This window comes from Anneissia japonica, unplaced genomic scaffold, assembly GCF_011630105.1.
Source record: "Anneissia japonica isolate Jap-2015-1 unplaced genomic scaffold, ASM1163010v1 scaffold287743_len2803612_cov181, whole genome shotgun sequence".
Lineage (NCBI taxonomy): Eukaryota > Metazoa > Echinodermata > Crinoidea > Comatulida > Comatulidae > Anneissia > Anneissia japonica.
In genome coordinates, this window is record NW_022733259.1 from 1,439,800 (window position 1) to 1,462,509 (window position 22,710).

A 22,710-nucleotide genomic window follows, 5' to 3' on the forward strand; every position below is an offset into this window, starting at 1 on the left:
TATATATTTTTCTTGTCTGACATTCAATTCCCCTCATCTATAGGGACAGAATCAGGGGGGCTTCCCTTTGGCATGAATCAACTTGAGGCTTGCTTCATAATCTTTCAGATAGGAATATTGCGGGAAATCTATCAATTTGGGAATTAAGAGCCATGTCAATCACTCGGCTAGATAACAACAAATGAAACTATCGAGGGAGCAAGTCATTCATGGGAAAACAAAAACCAAATGAGCGTACAGAGCGTTTGAGTGGCTAAGACCGCAGTACAAACACAGTTCATTCATTATCAGGAATTAACAAACCATTGCAGTGCTTCTGATGTTGAAAACTTAATTACGAAAATGACAATATCTAGGGTTATTTGGTCATTATCTACACATACTACAACCAACACATTCTCACTGACGCAGTTCAGAGCTAGCTAATCCAAAAGGGACAAAAACCCCAGAATCTTGGCCAGGTACTCAGACATTTTAAAGGTTATAGCAATCATTAAAAAGAACCATTTCATTAAAATCACACTTTGCTTCTGCTTTTTTTTGTCAAGAAAAATCAATGAAATATTTATCATTTTTCTCCAGCTTGACAAAGGTTGCTAACCTAAAACGTTTGCTCACTTTGTTAAAGACATAAAGTAATGCCTATGATGCACCAAAAAAATATTTTTTAAAAATATTAATATTTTAACTGATTTTTATTAGTATTTGATAGAAAAATTATAATGAATATAAAAACATTTCTTTAAAATTAAATGGACATAAACATGAAATTATTTTTTTTTTTTGTATATACATACTTAGCTGATAACCAATTAAAAATTTTTTTTGTAGTAAAATGTCTGTAAATCAGTGAAAAATAAAATATTTTTGTCTATGTTTTATAGGTTAAACTTCAGCCCTGTCCAGACTATCAAAATTTATTCGACAAAAACATGACATGCCTAAATATGGTCATGATGACATCACAACATGACCATATACAGGCATATCATGATTACATATGGGCATAGAGACGTTTTTTGCTTCATAATGTGGACAGAGGCTTACACCCCTTTCACACTAACAGAATAATACCCCTTTCACACTGAACAGAATATGAACGAAATGGACTTAGTAGACACCGAATACAATCTTTGTATGAACGATATAAATGGGCAAGGACGGGAATGGTGGTTCAGAACGTCGACCATGTTTAAAATTTGATCCTGTTCTACCTGTTCAAATGTTAGGACTTCATAAGGTCGTATTCGAACAAAATTGCCGTACTGGAAACTGAATTGCCGTACTGCAAACATGGAATGGACGGGTAAAAAGCGAGCTGAATGTTGTGTGAACAGGGGGAAACAGGAGTATGATACAACAACACTGATGTTTTTGTGTTCCACCCCATCCTGCACGTTCTCAGACAGAAAAATGGGCCAGATAGGGGATGTATTGTAGCAGATCGGGCTGAAACATGATCCAGATCCCCGATCTGAACGTGTAAAAGACTGTCTGAGAAGGCAGTGCAAACAGGCAAGACTGAGCATGAACTGGGTTGAACGGACATGTCGTACTTAATGCGAACCGTGTAGAAACGTCCTAGAACAGGTTGAAATTTACTGCGAAGGGGTTAAATGGGTTGAGGACGGGTTGGAACTTGTTAAAAACAGACTGCAAACGACAATGAACTTAATGTCTTCCCATTCTTAAAGTTGTACAAACCGTCTGCAATCGTAATGCTCTTACTTCAAACTGTCTTGTGTTGTAGTAAAAGCCAAAATTGCACATTTCAACCCGTCCTTATCCCGTTTCATGAAATTTTCAGGACGGGTAGGAATATTCGTGAAGGGGCCATTAGTAATAAGTTGTACAAATTTGATCAACCAAGATTTTGTATTCTACGAAGATTTAAGTAAATTTGCAAATTGAGAATGCTATTGTTTACAACTTTTTGTCCACTTTTTGTCCACACTCATCTACTTTGTTCACAATTCAAATAGCAGCCATCGTATTTATTACATTGTACAACGTTTGCAGTAGGCCTAGTGTGACAATCATCTTTCAACAGGCAGTACCAATGCATTCCCATTGAATAACTCAGGATATCTGACAAAAACAGGCCACAGCGATGCTTGTTCTTTTCCCAAGATATCACAGATTTTATGTGGAGTTGCTTCACACTAAACAAACCTTCTTTCTCACTACTAACTGGTTACAACTTGTTACTATTTGCAAAACAGTGGCAGTGTGAAAAGAGTATTATTTGTCTCTTTTAGATCAACACCTATTTTTTTATAATTTGAAGTTTTGAGGTTTTCAATATTTTTCCAAAGACAATATATATTCAATAAAAAAGGACAGGCAACATATTACTGTACCTCCAAAAGTTAATTGTTTTTATATACAAATACAAATATACAAAACATTTTTCCCAGAAAGGGAAAGGGCAAAATCCAAGGAAAATTTGCTTCATATCTCCCATACATACATCAAATATTTTTTTACATATTTATTAATTTGTTCTTTATACTGGGTTCCAACTTACAATGGGGTATTATAAGATTAGCTTGATATTGTTTTTCAATTTTTTCTGTATTAATTTTTTGTATTAGTTCAAAAGCATTAAGAACAAAAAACATATATAGATACATTCTTCTATAATAAAGAGATACAAAAAACAAAACCATAAGACTATGTGTGCTAAGGGCAATACTCTGCTAAAAATAAAGTTAATATATGAAACCTGAAACTGTCTATTAAATTATGATAGGACAATAAGCATAACATGTTTAGTGTTGTCATGTAACCAGGTGTGACAACATACTTAAGTAGGGAATTAATTCAAGTAAATTGGCCATCAGGTAAGTTGTTTTTTAAAGTTTCTAACAAACAGGAAGAGTAAATTAAATGGATAGGTACCTGGATGGGAATTCCCAGGGACCTAGAACATCATTGAATTTATTTAAATTTCAGTCTTTGTTCTCTAGAATATCAATAAATACGACAATTGGTCACAATACTATGCAGACACTGTGCAAATAAAATTCAAATGATTCTGCTAACAAATTTATAAGCAAGCAACATGGACTTTATCTAGGACAGGTACACATCAGTCAAATTTTGACAGGATTGGCAAGCAATGATAAAAATGGTGTAACATTTTGACGCAGTTTATGTCTCTAATGCCCCTGAATGGGTCAGTAGACACTTAGCTAACATCTGGAAATTTACATGTGAGAGTAAATCTGGTAAGGTGCATGATGGGATATTGCATGATAAGCAAAGATTTGTTTCGCACAGCCAGGTTTTATTTATCAGATTTGGTCTCAAGATTGTCTAGTAAACATATATATGGCAGTAGACACACACTCTCGCTGGGAGCCTATTTTTTTTTCATCATGCGACAGGCACAAAATATAATGGGCCACTAAAATATTGACATTTGAAATGACTGCTATATTTTAAAATTGGATACATGACAATTGATTCTTTGTACAGTGTGGATCTCTAGAGTTTTTCTCTAACTTCCAACCTCCAGCAATTCTAGCGCTAAATTTTATTATGTGATATGACAATATATCTCACAGTTTGTTAAAATCTGATGTACAAACTTCACGTAGGCGAAGGCTGGTTTCGATTCGGGAGTGTGAAAATGAGAACGCGGAACTAATTCAAATAAAACATTTTAATTGTTATAACCCAATTAGTGAAACATTTTGTTGCCGGGAATAGGGGGATAGATGTGTACCCCAGCACCTCCCAGCCTGTGCCCATGCATAGTTACTTAAAAAATAAACGTGGCAAAATCATTCTTTGGTGGAAGCCATGTGTAATACTTGTACGATTAAACCCAGTTGCAATGTTACTTTGTGGTTCTCAACAATATATTTTTTAATTTATTTCCTTCCAAAAACATTTTAGCTGGGAGCGGTACCACCTATGGGTAATGATGGGGATCCAGAGAGCAGAGATCTGGTGAGGGTCCAGAAAGCAAACCCCAAAATTATTGACATTTTAAATGAGCTCAGAAAACCTAAGGGCTTCTATTTTTTAAATGTCTTCTAAATATTCCTTATATTTATAAAAATAGAAAATTGCTACATTTTGAAGTAGTGTGTAATATTTCTCCTTTCTCCTATAACATTTTCTCATCAGCTTTAGTGGTTCAACTGAGTTGGTGACAGATGATCCAACCCTCTTGAGGGGAAAAACAGAATGATGAAAATGACTATTGTTATTATCTTCTAAAATTTCTTTGAGCCTCTTCCTTGTTTTGAGTACCCACCCCACCCCCACTTCATATTACTGCCTCCGCATTTATAAAGCCAAATTCAGTATGTCTCTATATGAATTTGTACCCTATAACCCTTTACTGAAATTGGCTAATGATTTTATTATTCTATATGTGTGTGTTTTCTATCCTAAGGGGATTGCAACGCCTGTTAGCACACACTTCACTCAGTAAGTTCTAACTCAAGAGTAATGCGATCAATGTGGAGTGTTAATAGCGGTGGTTTTTGGTTACGCGACTTGGGACAAGCCAGTGCTTCAAAGGATATTTTTTTATGGATTCCAGAACTGGCCAATCACGAGTAAGGCAATTGTAACACATACAGTAAATTGGGGATGTTCCAAATGCCATGACACATGATATAATAACAATTATACAATAACCAAAACCAATAATAAACAATTATGAGAATGGAAATTAAACCTATAGTGGGCGCTCTTTCTTACCTTCAGCATGTTGACAAGATCCATGTTGGGTTCAACAGGGGGCTTCATGTGTGTCAATCGCATTAGCTCCTCGAATGTAACCATCAGTTGCGCCATCTTACGGAAGTTGATATGCGATTTTTCTGTCTTATCCGGCAGTGCTGTGTGCAGGAGTACAAGATCTTTCAAATGCACTCCTATGATAAAAAATAAAAAATATGTTTCTGTTAAAATTATTTATTATTTTAAAAATTATTTTATTAATACTCAATTTTTTAAATTATTAATATATATTTTTTTAACTCCAATTTAAAAAGTGTAAACAAGTGTAAAGCATTCATTTACTAAGGAGCTGATGTTTTGTAGGACCTTCACAAACAATATCTAAGGGGCAGAGCTTATCAAAATAAATTGTTAAATGAGTCATGCTCTATATTACCTTATAAGACTAATGGAATAAGTTGTACTCATGGATTTGAACCAAGAACCCTAGAAGTGACAGGCAAGCACCTCAACCACAAAGTCATGGTCCACTCAAAATTGTTGACACAATTATTCTTATATTATGTATTTCCTTTACCACTGTATAACCCATTCCAAATGGCCAAGAAAAAATTGCTTTTGTGAATTATTGCTTATATTTGTCCTATATTTAAATAATTTTCACATGGATTTCAAAGTGCTTTTTAAGCTGGTCATTGAATGCTGAATCAAAAATAACACATTGAAAGCCACTTTCAACCATGATGGATATTGGAATGTAACACATAATATTCTTCATAAGGTAAGACTTCTTTTATATCTTGTTCAGCACATTTATTTCTTAAGAGAGCATCAGAGGATGGTGGAAAAAATTAAATTTATTATTTAGCAAATAGTTTTGCAAAAACATCCAAAAAAAAAAAAATAAATAATATAAAAAAAAATCAAATAAAATATTATTGGTGAATGTAAATATTGTAGTAATGTGATGGTTAAATGCCTTAAATTTATATAATTATGAAGAAATATACATATCTTATTTTTGGAGATTTCAAAGCAGCAGTGGGCATAATAAAAATAAACAAAACATTTTTTTTTCTGAAATTTCCATTTTTCATATCGTGCGCAAATTGACCAAAAAGCAGAATGTTATTTTTATTTGAAATCATCATTATTGGAGGGCGGCAGGTTCGCTAAACAAGGTATAAATAAGGTCTCGTCTAAGTCAACTGTGACGTCATGAATAACATGCACACCTACCTCTACAAGCATTGATTCCATCAGAGATGATTTGAAAAAAAAAAAGAAAAGAAAAAATTTAGTCACAATGATGTTCTTTGAGAATTTTATTGAAGTTGTCCTTATAAACTTATTTGACTTTTAATTAAAACTAATATGTCCTTCATTTTTTCACAATACAGGAATTACTGACATTAATTAGAAATTTAAAAAAATTAAAGACATTAATTGAAGCTGTTCTTATGATTATTTACTTAATAATGGTTAATAAAAACTAATATGTCCATGTTTATAATTTCTTACAATATAAAAACCACATGATTAAGAAATTAATTCACAAACAATAATAGAGAAATTATAGAGAGGTTAAGAAATTAAATAATTAAAAAATTAAGAGACATTAATAAAGAAATATCATGACAAGATCTACAGGTGTTTAGTATAAGAAAGAAGTACCATACCCAAAATTGTTTTCAATGATCTATATACAATGTACCTGCCTAACAAAAATTAAACATTATACCCTAGATCTACCACATGGCAGACAGATTTGAAATACTATCGTTTGCTTTCTTTGAACTCCCAGGCAACTTGGGATTAAGCTGAATAAGTCTCTAGATACTTAGTCAAACAGTGACGAATGTGATAACATTTAATTTGACACTATAAGAGGAAATAAATTAATAAAATTGTAATAAACCCGAACACAAAATTAAAGGGACGAGTCAAACTGCTGCATCACAGCAAACCAGAGTACGTTTACATTTTTAATAAGAGATAAACTTGACAATGCAGACTTAGAATTAATTATGACATCAAATCATAATTTATTATTCATGTGTTTGGTGAATCTTTGAAAAACAAGGTGAAGCTGAACATTTGGCCTCATGGGTTTATTGATAAAACAGTGGTTTGAGTCCCTAGTACAATGTTCTGAACTTAATCATTAAACCTGTATGGAGATACTATTTTCTATACCCAAATTTTAGTTAAGTTAACATCGGCAATTCCTAAAAGGACACATTATTAATAGAAAAATCCATAGATATATCCAACTTAGTCTCAAAGCTCCTTTAGAGGAGCAAATAAAAGGGTTTAATTTCAGAAAAAAACTACATCTAAAACATAATCTAAAATGTAACAAGAGTGGATTCAGTACAGTATTTCATGGGATGGATGAGGGGCTGTCTCTTATACGGGGTACCAAAAATGTCAGATGGTTTGAATCACACCACCATGAGAGTATATCCAAAATGTAATAAGGGTGGACTCAGTATTTTAGGGGATGGTTGGGGGAGGGGGTACCAAAAATGTCAGACGGTTTGAATCACACCTCCATGAGAGTATGGTCCCTTAATGATGCAGGTGTGGTTGATAAACTGATATTTTCAGAGGTCTTAAATAAAACTTTAAATTTAGGCCAACTTTCTAGTCTATTATTTAAAAAATAACATACATGTTGGAAAAATGTTAGGGGGCAAGAGACTAACATATGTTTATCCCCTTGACCTAAATGTCTCCCTGTGTGAAATAACACACAAAAAAGATGAAAATATAATGACTCACAAAATTGGAATCTTGAAACCTTTGGCTTCATTCAAATATTTACGGTAATTACTAAAATTGGAGGCTGATGACAACATCTCTGTCATTTCTGTAATAATCTGCAAGAGATATAAATTAAATATAATAAAATTAATAGCATCTGAATTATTTTGGCTTTTGCTAGAAGTTATTTTGACATTAGATAGAAATGCATTGTCATTCTCTAGCCACACAATACATTTTTCTGTGACAAGTATGTGTGATTTTCCCATATATGGATATGGAAATGTCATATCACATCACATTCATATATGGATATATATCAAATCCATATATGGACATGATATCATATCACATTCATATATGGAGATATAATATCACATCATTATACAGTATCAACATATCACATCCCCTTCACAAGCTTCCTGAATGATGACATAATTAATGTCGAAATATTGAATCCCAACACGATAGCGTGTATTTCAATACTTGGAGTATGTATTATACTTTCTTCCTGAATAAGGAGTTGCAAAGTACCTGTTCAAAGTCCATATATGGACATATAATATATCCATATATCATCAAATCACATATTTATCATATAAAACTTGATGAGTATAAACAGCTTTTTAGGTCATATAAAAAAAGTCCTTTTTCTACTACCACATTTTTAGGCAGCCTCCATTTTTAAAATCAATTCCTAAAAGTTAAAATAATGAAAATATTTTTAAAAATTCCATCAATGTAATTGGATAGAGAATCATTAAACGCCGGATGCTATTACCTGCTGTCAAGCCGTCTGGAACAAAATGGATTTAAATACGATCTCAAGAAACTGTATCAAGACGAGATGAGCAAGGTTAATTATCTCATCTTATTCCATATGGAAGTCAGTTAATTGCCCCTAAATCTTCCCATTCAGTTCAATAAATCCGATGGAATTTCATAAATTTAAATTGATGTCTTATTATTATTTGAAAACAGTTTAACGATATAAACATTTATCAAGGAAGAATTTATGGGTACACATTTTCGTGTCATTATTCTTACCTTAAATACGTGCCACAGATTTATTTTAGAGATATATACTATTATTATCAATGAACTTTGTGGTGCTTACAATCAAGAGTATATATTACACAACATGCTTTGATTTCTCACGGATTTATTTTATTTTATTTATTTATTCTGCCTTAAAAGTGGTAACACTTATGTCAGTGAAGAAAAAAAGAAATGAAAATCAGAAGATAAAAATTAACAATAATTAAACAAAAAATATGCAATTGAAATATAACCTCAAATATAAACAAAAGGATAAATTTAATTTTGATGAAGGCAAGAGAACAGACCTGGGTGGTCAGAGAGAACTTAATTATTATCTGTTTTTGATCAAATTTTTAAGTTTTTAAGTTGAAGGCCATTTAATTTTATTTTAGTTAGGTTTTGGATTAATAGTACTAACATTACAACCAGTCAAATAGGCCCTACATACACTACACGGCCATATTATAAAATTCCACTCATTTATATCAAGTGCCACTCCTGAATATGTGCTGAAGTCTTGAACAACAACACACCTTCAAAAATATATTTACAAAAATTTAAATAAATGGTAAGAATTCCTAGTAAGTAAGAAACAGGAAATATTTATTTACGGAAATTTATTTAAATCTTATTTATATAATAATTTAGTTGGTATTATTCTTAAAAACAAATATCTAATTATAGATGGTTCTTTTGAATGCTAATTATCAATTGAAAGCAACACGCAAAAACGTTCTAAAAATAACATTTTTACCCTGGGAATTTTTAATTTGTTAACAAAATAATGTCTATATTTAGGACACTGCCCAAACAAGTCATTCCTATTTGGAATGTTTATAGCTGCATGAGAAGTAGGCCAAATAAAATTCAAATATCCCATGGTAGGGCATACAAACCTTGTAAATATAGATGATTCATAAAAAACCTGTCAACAACTCTTGTCTGCCAAACAGTCAAGAGCAGACTATAAATGACCATCCAAGACAGATGTTTATCAAAAACATGTATTCTTTTATAGTCTGCAAGTTATTTTTTACAAAGATCATCGGGAGACATGGTTTATATTTGGCAACAGAGCAGGTCAAAGAGGATGTGATATCTTGAATTAGAAGTATTTTAATAGTTTTCTACCAAAAACAAAATTTGTTACCTTCTGTTTTTCAGGTGAAATGTGCGAGTTAGTTTGGCGTAACCTTGCCAGAGAACTGTGACTCAGACCGCCAACCACCGCCATTAGTGTGTTAAAATTGTTCAGTTCCTGTAATCTCTGCAAGTAAAAATTACAAGAATTATTTGTTAAATTTTTAGAAAAATCATAAAGTGCCAAGACTGGTTAGTACGTCATTATTTAGAGCAGAACTGATCTGTTTTGCAAACAGGTTCACAAAATTAAGTGTTAAATTTAGTGTTGTAGAACTTATGCATGCATCCAGACCTAGTGAGTTTTTAACTTTGGCATTATAACATTCTTGCTTTTTCTTTTCTTATTACTTCTTCATATTTTATTTTTCCTTGGGTTCTAACAAGTTCTGTACAATTTAATAAGAACATAATATATTCACATTTATTCTATATACTGTCTCTTATACACATCTAGATGTGTATAAGAGACAGCATTGATATTCTACGAGATACGCTCACTCGCTTAATGTTATCCCCCCCAATTCCATATTGCTCAGTAATGAATGGCTCTTAAAAAATCTCTGGAGCAAAAGTTTGGAACAAAATCCCAATCAGAATTGAAGAATGTCAATCTCTTAATTTATTCAAAATTACTTATAAGAATCACTTTTTCTGATTATCACAATTCATTTCCTTTTATATTTTCTTGGTTTATATTTTTAACATTTAATCCCGGCCCCGAAACTTGGACTCAGAAATACTGGGATGGTGTCCGGCGGCGGGATAGTTTCTATCATTTTTATCTATTTAAATAACTGTACAGTATTTGTCCTACCTTGTAATCCCGGCCCCGAAACCTTGACTCGGACCTTTCACTCTGCCATGCAGCTTCTTTTGATTTGATATATTTAAAGTAATGATTAAAGATTATCAAACTAAATTAATAATCTATTAAATGATAATTAAATAAATACAAAATCATTCAAATACAAAAAACATAAATGACAATATTCCTTTAAATTTAATCTCTAAAATATATTTCTTTGTTTAAAAAAACTGTTCTCTTTGATAAATGCCAAATACAAGATTATTGTACATATTTGCAAATTGATAATGTTTGCATAAGACAAATGTCAGTAGAGCATTCGATATTGATTCGGTTTTCATGCACAGCCTTAATTCGGGAATGGAATTCAAAACCGATTATTTATGTTGCAAGCTTGACAATTCGCAGAACTGAATCTATAATCTACATGTACAATACCCTACATGTGTATATCATGATTCTAAAGTATCGAATTATGCATAAAATACAAGATGAGATTCTCATTCAAGTCTCCGATAACTGCAGCAGCCGGCAGTTAGAGAGGATTACGCCTGACTGTAAGGCGGATTTGGACCCAAGGTATAGAGGTCAAAGTTTGATATCGATAGATTCTACTGGTGTTTGTAAGCTCTACTTGTCATTATAATTTTTTAAATTTCAGTTTGACCCAACGGCAAGTAAACACACACCAAGAACAGTGATAATTAACACCAATTATGAGGTTTAATGAGTTCTGGAAGTTGCAGGATTTTTTAACTGAGCTGTGGGATAGAGGTTTAACGCTTTCACCACTAAGATGCAGATCCACTCCTGTATAATCATTAAAACTGTTTTGATAATGATGACGATAATTATAATAATGATAATGATCATTATTACAATAATAATATAAATTTTGTTCTCTATTACCTATACCTCATTCTCCTGCAACAAACAAAATTCTATCTCTTCTTTAAAGCCCAGTTATTTTAAAATCTTACTTTGACCTTCTAAACCCACTCTCCACTTACAACCCCACTGTTCTGCTTTAAGTTACTCTACGCTCTCCCAAAGCTTCTGCTTTGTCTTTCCCCAAGTGCCACTATAATATCTTCCCTCTTGCGAGAAACAAGGTCAGAAGATTAGAAGAATAGTAGATGATCCCCTCTTATGACGTCGCTTGTGAGGATAAACTACTGTCGCAAAGAAGGAGGTCGAACCTGATCTTCACTTGTTACGTCACTTTGTGACAGATAAACTTCTCTCGCAGAGAACGACGTGAAAGATTACTTTCAAATACTAGCTGATCCTTATTTGTGACGTCACTTTTTATGGATAAACGTTACTCGCAACGAACAAGGTCATAAGATTTTAAAGAACACTAGCTGATGCTGTCTAGTGATGTCATACTGACGAATAAAGCTAAGTATAATGAGAGAATTATTACTTACAATTGCTACATTGACAAATTTTTCCATGACCTCTGCCCTTTGTTTTGGGGTGTGCCTACTTAGTACCATACACTGTATCCACATTGATAATCCATTGAACAGACCAATAGAACGTTCCAACTTCACATTATCTTTTAGCTGACCACTTAGAGCATAGCTCTTAAAATCGCTAAACTGGAGAACGAAATAAACACAACAATTTAGCCATTGTTTATACACTGCAATACATAAAATGTTCAAAAACTACAATATTGTACAAGAAAGAGATAATTAACAATACAGGTAGGCAAAATCTATACAGGAATTACAAAATGTTAAAAAATGATAATACAAAAAAAGATAGGATAAAAAATAAAAATTGGAAGAAATTGAAGTATTTTTAATTTTTATATCATTCCATATACAACCAAGAGATAAAAAACTGGAATAGTAAATTGTAGTTTTATATAGCGCACATATCCATCTAATGTAAGATGCTCAGGGGGCTTGATGTGTGGACTAGGAACTCGATCAATGACTTTCTTCGCCCCCAAAGGTCCCTTCGTGTCTGTGCTACCCGGTAACCCGGTACAAAGCAACTCTCGTTGTCCAGTACACCGGAGTATCCCCCTACTCGTCTCGAAGAATGTACTGGGTCCTTTATAGTGCAAACGAGCCATTGTATACACTGGGCCTACGGTTTATAGTCCTTATCTGAGAAGACCATTATAGGCGAGTGTGCCGTTCGAACCAGCGCCGATATTATGGCTATAGCCTGCGGCTCCACTGCTAACCACTCGGCCATTCGACTCACTCAATATATAAAATAAGTACATAAGTGATATTTGTACTACCAAAGGCCACAGAATGCTTTACAACACATTAAAGTTCAATAAAAAGTTCAAATATAGCAAACTTGTGTATCATAAAATTTAAATGTTTTTTTATAAATTTTATAAATGGATTACATCATATATAAATATAATCCTCCTTCAAATTAAAGAACACTTATGGGGCTGGTGTTTCCATGGGATTTAGCAGCTTTGGTCTCTAATCAGAATAACAAAAATAAAAGACATTTGTTAATTTGGGATCACAGAAAAGTAGTCTTTAATTGGAGGTGATTTTTAATAAAGGGAGACCCGTAATCACATTCACGACTCATGAAAATCCATGATAATCTTTTAAACATTATACTTGTATAAAATTATATAAACCATCTTCAATAAATTGGTATTCCCTAGCGTTCGCTTGATGATAATGGTCTATTATGGAAAATTATGAATACCTAATGTCCATTATAGAACTGAGCATGACTACCAAGGTGATTAGAAAATGGTATAATATAGAATTCATATCAGGTTACTCTATTTTCAGAATGGTGATCAAATGTGTATAAATATAATGCTCAATTTAAATATCTACACAAATGAGAGGAAAATTGACATCAATCATGTTTAGAAATGAGAAATATTCTTCATTACAAATTCGTTAGAATTCAGTTTAATGAATGAATTTTACTTGACAACATATCACATTGTCCGCAGCATGAACTTATCAAACAGAAAAACGTGTCATCGTGTTTTGCTCAGTGACCGGTTGGTTGTGAAGTGTGATCGTAGAGTTTTAATTAAATATACGTTGAATAGAAATGACTTGTACTTGACGCCAGGAAACTCTCTTAATGAACAAGTAGTAAGAGCATTAGACAAGAATCGGAATTATGATAGTTCGTCATGGATGCTTTTTTTTTAGGTGACTCCAAAAAAGGAAATCTTGTTTGTCGCTATTACATAACCAAGGTAGTGAATTATTGGAATCAAATAGACTAAGTAAACCAATTACATTATAACAAAAACCTCAATTTTTACCAGGGGAAGCGGAACAGGTACGTCAGGTACAGCGGCTGCCATACAAATATTTTGACATGATTTTTTACAAATATAGGCCTATTTCTTTATGTAATCCTAGATTTAATTGTATTTCACCTTAGTCCTACTTAGAAGGAAAAGATAAGAGGAGATGTCCCATCAAATGTATAGATTTGGTCAAATGTAACCCACAATAGATGCTAGGCATCTTGACATATAAAACTTTGTTTCTAATACTTGGTTAAAGGACTTGCCTTCGTCTAGACCTAGGGACTTTCTTTTGGTAGGAGGTTGCTAGCCAATTCACCACCAAGATTCACAAATTCTCTCAGCTCCCTCGGATCTATGCATTTTTACTTACATTTAATCGCCGGAAAACTTTGTACTCAAGGAATGTAAGATGGTCAGCTAGCTCTGTGGGTTCCAAGTGGTTGAAGACTAGTGACACTTTGCGATTCCTACCACGCACAGGATTTCGCACAGACACTACACGCATCCAGTCATAGGACGGTCTAAAATAATCATAAAAGGTGAAAGGTCATGCACATGAAAGATACAGTGCTGCCAATAGGGAGCTTTCGATTGAGAATGCAACGAGAATGTAGCACGAGAATGTAGCATGGAAATGTAGCATGGATTCACTCATCTGTGACTGTCATTGCATATGTTCTTCAAATTTTAAGATGCATACATGGATATATCATGAAGGCAAAGACTGACGCACCAATGTTTAAATACAGTACAGTCCTTGTTCTCGCCTGAACGTAGATTCGGCTGACAACAACGCAACACACAACATTCACACATGCACAGTTAAATTAACATGACGTCATTACGTTGTACATTGTCGCAAATCCAAAGCACCCTAATATCACAAATACATACAACATACATGTAGAATAATACATGAAGTCACGTAATTCTGATATAATACAATACTTACATATTAGAAACATCAATAATGGTTATAAGTTGAGAATTTCCATCTGCTTGTAGAAGTGTTTGAAATTGTTGCAGTACGTTGTAAAGCTTCTTGTCCAAATCAAAATGAACTGGCCAGTTCAATATCCAATACCTGAAAGAAAAGAAAAATAAAAAGATGATGTTTTTTGAGAAACACTGTCTCCATTAAAGCAGGCTCCACAGGGAAAAAATTGATATGTTGTATACCTGATTCTTCTAAAACACAAAAAGGGTGTTTGTCAAAAAACTTGGGAACGGTTAATGATATACCGATTTCTGAATAACAAAAACTGGGGAAAAAGGAATGTAACCACCCTTATTTCCACCACCTCCCCCACCCCCTAAAAAAAATTTTAATATTCAAAAATATGTATCTAATTAACAATTCCTTAGTTTTTCGTCACACTCTTTGAGTCTTAGAAAAACTCGTTTGTCCAACATATCAAAAAATGCTTCGCCTCCAAAGCCTAGCTTTATGACTCAAATAGTCAGTTGACAGTGAAATTTTTCCTATAGATGAGCGGTGTAACACCTATGAGATGTCACCACTGGCTACTGCCAGAAGCCATGTTAAGGACCCCGGGACATAATTTCCACCTTTTTTTTTTTTGGACTATGGGCCCCTGATCAGCCGAGCGATACTCTTTACAGAGAATGTGTAAAAAATATGCCATTAAATATTTTAAAACGGTATCCCCCGTCCCCCTATGTTGTCCAAGGCATAAATAAAATGATCACATTGAATTTATCAATAAATGAGTGAATTTCAGCAAAATTAAATTGAATTACTAAACTCCATTTCCATAATCCTACTTGATTTGCAGTGTAGTATGATCAATTTATTGCATGTTTTAATGAAGCAAATTTCTATCATTCCTAATCAGTGTATGACACACATACATACTGGAGAAATTGTGTAAGTGTGCCATGACAAAACCAAGTGTCTGCACCACCAATTGCGTATCAAACCACTTAAACCCTTAAGAGCCATGTTATCTAAACACCATTAAAAATGTACGAGTTTATGACATTCATATTTGATAGATGATAGACACGTCGAAAAATGAATACAAACCTGTTAAGTATATGCTTAAACAAATTCTATATAATTGTTAAAGTGCAATGACTGTATCTTCAAAATAGATGTTAGTATAAAGCAAACAACAATCTGATAATAAGGAGATTGTATTATGCATCACAAAAAAAAAATCAAATATAAAGTACTATTGATAAAATGCTTTTATCAATATCAGCAGAACTTGTTTGTGAATAATTCCAAGTTACAAAATACGATTCCGTATTGATTTCAATACCAACTAAGTGCAAATGAAACACAAAGTATAAGTAATTAACATATAGCAAAATTTATTTAATACATAATGCATATTTACAATCTGCAGTAATCCAGGTAATAAGAATTGACATGCTATAACTCCATTCTGGAATCGACTTTTTAAGCATACTCTCTCCTATTTCCAAAGCAATTTTGTTTCAATGTTTAAAGAAATGGTTAATGTATTTTATTCTCCTGATGACGGATCGAGTAATCTCATCAAAACGTCGAGACAGCCAACGTTTTTCAAAGAACCATAATTCTACATGGTGTATCTAAAATTAGAGTCATTTATTAATATTTTTTGGGGAAAAAATCATCTAGTCTCATAAAGATATCAATGTTTTTACTTAGCAGGAATACCTTATAAAATATATTCTTTTATTTGAGGTTCAAATTTTGTATCATCTTTGTTAAATTCATTGGTCAATTTGAAAAACCACCATAAAAAATGCCTTGTATTATTTTATCATTTATGTATGAATTTCTGCTCTATTTTTACTATCTGTATTGTCGATCATATTTTAAATTGGTGCATCAGAAATGTTTTGATTTTTATTAAATTATTTCTAAGTGCCTAATATTATCAAAATCAACGTTATCATACTAAAGATTCTATTTTAAATTCATTCAAATTTATTGAAACTTTAAAACAAATAGTAATAAAAATAAATATTAAATAAATAATATATTATTAAAATTAGGCTAGAGTATGAAAATTATTTCAACTTACAGACTTGGTTTTTTTTAAATAAATCCATATTTAAATGGTTAAACAAATTAAAATACAAGGACTTTTATTTTATGGGAAAAAGTTAAAATATGTTCAACTTCAGTTATGTAAGAAGAACACAGAAGGATGAATTGGTACAAACCTAGTAACTACAGTGCATGTCTTACCTATAAAATGATTGATGTAGACGATGTAGTCTACGTATAAAATGACCTGATACACATACTAATGTTACATGTAGCCTTACATAAGGGTGATTAATATCGACTTAACTACATACTAAGGCATACGTAGGCTGATTGATATTAAAACACAGCCTACGTATAATATTGCATATAGGATTTACACATTCTGTACTAATGTAGGCCTATATTACAGATTCAATTTATTTTTGGGTAGGTGGAACGGTGGGAGAGAATGATAAGATTCTATTAATTTTCCAGGAAAAATTCATCTAACTCTAGGGGCCCTCATAAAGGAATTAAAACATGTTTGACAAGATTCATGAAAAACATGCGAATGAACTAGAAAAACATATACAAACCCATATAAGCTTTGAATCCTGACCAGACTATCAAATTTTCTTTGGCAAAAAACTGTTATATGCCCATATATAGTAATGATGCACCCATATATAGTTGTGATGTGCCTATATATAGTCATGTGATGTTATCATGACCATATTTAGGCACATCACATGTTACTGTTAAATTAAATGTGATAGCCTGGACAAAGCTTTAAAATTTAAATACAGTAAAGATCAAATAAGTGTAAGTGTTACATGGCATTAAGAACATTTTCCCAAATCACTATACATTTGAAACAATTAACTATAAAAATAATTTAATTTATCTATTATAAACACTAAATATAAAACCTTCAGAAAGCAAAAAGAAAAGTAACAGGGAAAATGTTTTCTATAATTAACAGATAAGATAATATTAAAATTCACTGGCATCAAAAACAATTAACACAAGAGCGCTGCTCACCAGTCCATGCGTTCATCCACGCTTAAAAAAAGGTACAGACGCAAGTTATTATATTGGGTTTTTTGGAAGAGCTAATAAGATAGAAATTTTTAAACAATTAGGATATTTACTTGTACAATAGAAAATTATTACTTAGAGTGTTCATTTGTACAAAATGTCTTAAAATTGAAAAGAAAAAAAATTGAATACCAAAAAAACGATTCAAATTTACAACCTTAAGTTCTTTAGAAAACATCCTAACAGACTGCTTAGTTTGATATTATTTTATTGGTTTGAAGGTTTTCTCTCTTTATAGCTGATGTAACAATTTAAATTATTTCGGAAGAATTTAAATACATTTTGAAGTGTTTTTGTAGTTAAAAACAACCGTTCATAATGACGTCATTGCTGCAAATTCGGTTCGTAAAATCGAGGTTCGTAAATGGAAGGTTCGTAATATGGAGATATTACTGTACTGACCCAGTACTGTATTAGAAATCCATCATAAAAACCAAAGGAGTAACCCAGGGTTTCAAACAAAGTTTTATAATAATAATAATAACAATAATAATAACAATAATAATAATAACAATAATAATAATAATAATAATAATAATAATAATAATAATAATAATAATAATAATGTCATCTTATTAGGCGCACGTATCCATCTCTTGGCAAAGCTGCTCGCGGCGCCGTTTTCCACCTACAGAGTGTACATGTAGCCTGTAGCCCTTTTTGTGCATTACTATTTTTTGAATTAATTTATTTATTTTATTTTAATTATTTATTTATGGTGTGCATGAGGTGTGTATGCATGTGTGTGCGCACATGTGTATACGTGTGTGCGCACATGTGTATACGTGTGTGTTCACATGTGTATACATGTGCGTGTAGTTGTGTGTGATGTACAGGTGACATGGTAATCTGTGGTAGCAATTAAATGAAGTACCTGTACATCAGTCTTAATCTTAACATTTGCCTTGTATACACAACTCAATCGTCAATCTTAATCATTCAATGTCAATTTTATTCCATGCTTTATCTGCCATTAACAACTAATTAATTCAATCTTCAATGTTTGAGTCATTATATTCAACTTAATATTCAATTTCTTTACAATCAATCTCAACCATTTTATACTCATAGCCTGTAGTATGTAGTATACAAATTTATTTGTATACTAATTTTACCAGAAGCATATCTGGGGGGAGGGTAATGTGTGCATGGATGAACATCAGCACATTCCCCACCCCCACCTTCCCCCACCAATTTAAGACTTCTAGATACGCCATTGAAATTTACTACTTACTACAGAGTATTAACAGATATGATCTACTGTATGAGACTTTTTGCTTTAGCTTTTGAGATGTGGGTGTGGAGAAGATGAATAAAGTTTGTTGGATCGACAGAACACAAATTAATAGGTGCTGAAGATGAATCAGAGGTGGGTTAAATTTTTTTTTTGCTGGAAGTGGCATGAGCGGCAAATCCAGGACCAAATGGGAACTTTTGAGAGGGAGGAAGGTTTTTGGCGTGTTCCCTTGCTTATTGTGGGGGTCAAGGGGCATAGCTTCAGCGTTTTCAGTCATTACAAATAGGTATTAGAATTGGATTGGGAAGAGAGTTTATTGAAAAATTCATTTAAAACCTTGAATTACTCAATTAAAATCGTAAATTTATCAACTTTCAATGCATAAAAAGGCTTAAATTGATTTACCAGTCTTTGCTAAAAATACTAAAAACATAGAAATAGTATTATTTATATGCCCCATTTAACAGACATAGTTCTATAGAGCTCTATAAATATCTCTATTTAGATAGATATTTCTATTTAGAAAGATAAAGCTATTTGTATTTAAAACTAAAATATTTTGGATTATATGAGAGACTGGCTCAACAGTGTGTGTACTACACTACCTCAGACTAAGTACCTTGGTTACCAACGTTTAGATGTATGCAATACTCATCATGTTCAATGTGGTCTGTTAATGCGTATGTATGCTTTTTTTTTGTGAAGCACATTTTGAATCAATTTAGATACGCAAGTGGATTTTCAATAACGACGTGATGGAACAAAACGTGATAAAATAAAAATATGGAACGTGATGAGGATAATCTTCAGAAATTAAAAATTTAAATAATAACATTAAAAATAATATTGACAATAATATCAAAAATAACAGTAGTATTTTAAAAATATAAAAAAATAAAAATGGTATTGCTATTCAAATTTGCATTTCACATGGAACGTAATTCATGTAAACAATGAAGGTCGGTATAAGTCTATTCAACTTTAAATTGAATGTTTATCCAATTAAAAAAAAAATCTAATTTTAAAAACAGGTCATATATCACATCATTAAAATCAGACAATTATAAAACATTATGGGTATATAATTGGTACTTTGGTATGACAATAATTCCTATACACCAAAGTACTAATTATAGGTACATGATTATAGTACAGTACTTTGGTATGGCAATTTTGTCCTACTGATTGCTATATGTCTGGGTCACCGAGCATTTGAATCCCTCTGAATATAAGTCATAAAATGCTGTGTACAGATTTGTTAAGTAAAAACATATTTCGGTAGAGAGCACCCTTCCCATAAAACCTTTTACTTCTCGGTACTCCACCTTTTGTTTGGCCGATTGAGTCAGCTAATTTCGGCCTTGAGTCGATCTCCCTCCCTCAACAAATGCTGCCTCCAAAAGCTACTAATTTTAATCATACCCCCGGCTTTTGCCTGGGAAAAGCCTGGTATGAAAAATTGGGTGCAAATTAGGGGGTGGGCTTGTCCTTGAGATGGGCTTATACCTGAGAAGCTATGGTACACCATCCTATATTAAATGTACGTAACACACCTATGGAACACATTAGTCTGTCTTAATGCGCCCAGAACACCTAGATAAACACATCAGTCGATAAGTTTCTACTTGAATAATTTTATAAGCTCATTTCAAGATTGGATTGTATTTCTTTGGTGTGAAACTCGAAGGATTTCAAAGCCATATTTTCAGTGGGTTCCTTTTAACAGTAGACAACCCTTCCCCCTCTAACTCTGCTTATTTCCAAACAGTATACTACAGACTTTAGTATGCACATGAGTTCATTTAACAAGATCTATTTTTAAAATGAATATTCTGGCAATTTTATTTAAGTCACTCTAAATGTATTTTAACTATGCTTTTATATGGGAACTGCCAAATAAACACAAAAATCAAACAAAATCTCCTGGCAGTGGCTTGCTTGGGATGCTTGCAATTATTAAATGTAGTATTAACTAGAGTAGTCACTCGACAGAGTGCATACCTCCACCTTGTACCTTAATACAGTACCGACAATATCCAGGCCATGTATAATAGTCGAAACTGCAGCATATCCTCAATGAAATAATAGAATCACCCGTTGTATTCAGGCACATTTTCTTGAGTGCTGTAGCATACCCTCAAGAAAATATTGGAATCGCCCGTTCAGGCACATTGTTTTCCAGAGTGCTCCCTGAAAATGAGGGGCTATTCCATTAAGTTATTTTGTTTTAAGCGAGGATAAAAAAATCTAATTTCTGTGACCCTGACCTTGTCTTTTAACCTTTCTACTGAAAATTGAATGGTGTCTTTCTTTGATTATTATGTACTATTCCACTAAAGTTTATGAGGATCTATTCATTCGTTTTTGCGTAACTTTGCTAACAGACAGATAGACAGACAGACAGACAACCCGACAGACAGCAGTAAATACATAACCTCCTTGGCGGAGGTAATAAATATAGAATTGATAAATGTATAACTGAAATTGTGTGCTGCGTAGTTCACAGTACAGTAATAATTTAAATTGCACTAAAAACATTTGCATGCGCACAAAAGAAATCTAATCAGAATTTAATTTGCCACCAATTAGGCCTAGCCAAGTAGTTTGGTCATTGATATGAATAGAGATTATCCCATTAGCAAACTCATAGTAAACTACTTCAATTAGATTAGCCTATTAGCATCCATCACAGGGTTTTAGCAAAACGACCAGCTAAAAACCACTCATTTTATCACATATTAATGTTACCATGGCGACGAGCTAAAAGTCAGGTCAAGGTAATAAATGGTCAAATAAAATATCAAAGTCATTAAATTGAACAATGCACATGAATTATGAATTGAAAATTAGCTTTAAATCTAATTGAAAAATTAATATTGAAAACATAAAAAATATTTTTTTTAATAATTTACATACATTTAGAAGTTAACTTATTATTATTGTATATTAAATTTATACAAAGCACCAATATATGACATAATTTTGAAGGTTACATCAAATTTATATACTACTCAATATAAATATTTAATTTTCTATACAATAAGTCTTCTAATAAGCATATCTAGGGGAGTATTAAAAAAAGCACTTTCCCAAAAGCCCCCCCCCCCATCCTAAGGGTTTGAAATAATAAGTCATGCTCAAATAGTTAAAAATTACCTATTATTACCTAATTTTGAGTTCAAGTTTAGTATAGCAGATATTCATTCATTCAGTGTCCATTGTAGAGATATGCTATTAGTTCAATTATGGTATTCCAAAAACCTTGTCAACTTTTTGTGTACTGTTTTATTTTCAACTTATATTTTAATGTCATATTTCTTTTAGTCAGGTCTTTGCCTCTTTCATTGTTTAAGAATGTTAAAATGTAGTTGTACAATTACCTTAAACATTAAAAAACTAAAATAAAGTAGAAAATAATTTTTTTGTTAAAAAAAGCAATGAGCTCAATTAGGATTTGACATTGTTTTTCATTGGGACCTTCGTCCCTTCAAGGCTAGGCCTATACCATCCTAGCTAGTCTAGGCCTAGAGTAGGATAAGGCTAGCGCGACATGCGGACGTTGGTACGAGTAGGTTAGTCTACAAACGTTGCCTAAAGTAATTGATTTTACCCGGCAGAACGAAAGAAGGAAACTCCGCTTTTCAGTTGTCTTAGCCACTCGT

General features: G+C 32.5%; 1 protein-coding gene across 5 annotated transcripts in view; it reads right to left on the bottom strand.

Moving 5' to 3' along the window:
* Window positions 1-22,710, bottom strand: part of LOC117116026 (ras guanyl-releasing protein 3-like) — a 74,721-nt gene that overhangs the window by 13,463 nt on the left and 38,548 nt on the right. For all 5 annotated transcript variants that reach the window (XM_033259961.1, XM_033259960.1, XM_033259963.1 and 2 more), the window contains exons 5-10: window positions 14,680-14,811; window positions 14,098-14,248; window positions 11,887-12,060; window positions 9,659-9,775; window positions 7,486-7,583; window positions 4,720-4,897 (exon numbers count right to left, since the gene is read on the bottom strand). In XM_033259961.1, the coding sequence (XP_033115852.1) occupies window positions 4,720-4,897; window positions 7,486-7,583; window positions 9,659-9,775; window positions 11,887-12,060; window positions 14,098-14,248; window positions 14,680-14,811 (850 nt within the window). The remainder of the gene's footprint in view (window positions 1-4,719; window positions 4,898-7,485; window positions 7,584-9,658; window positions 9,776-11,886; window positions 12,061-14,097; window positions 14,249-14,679; window positions 14,812-22,710) is intronic.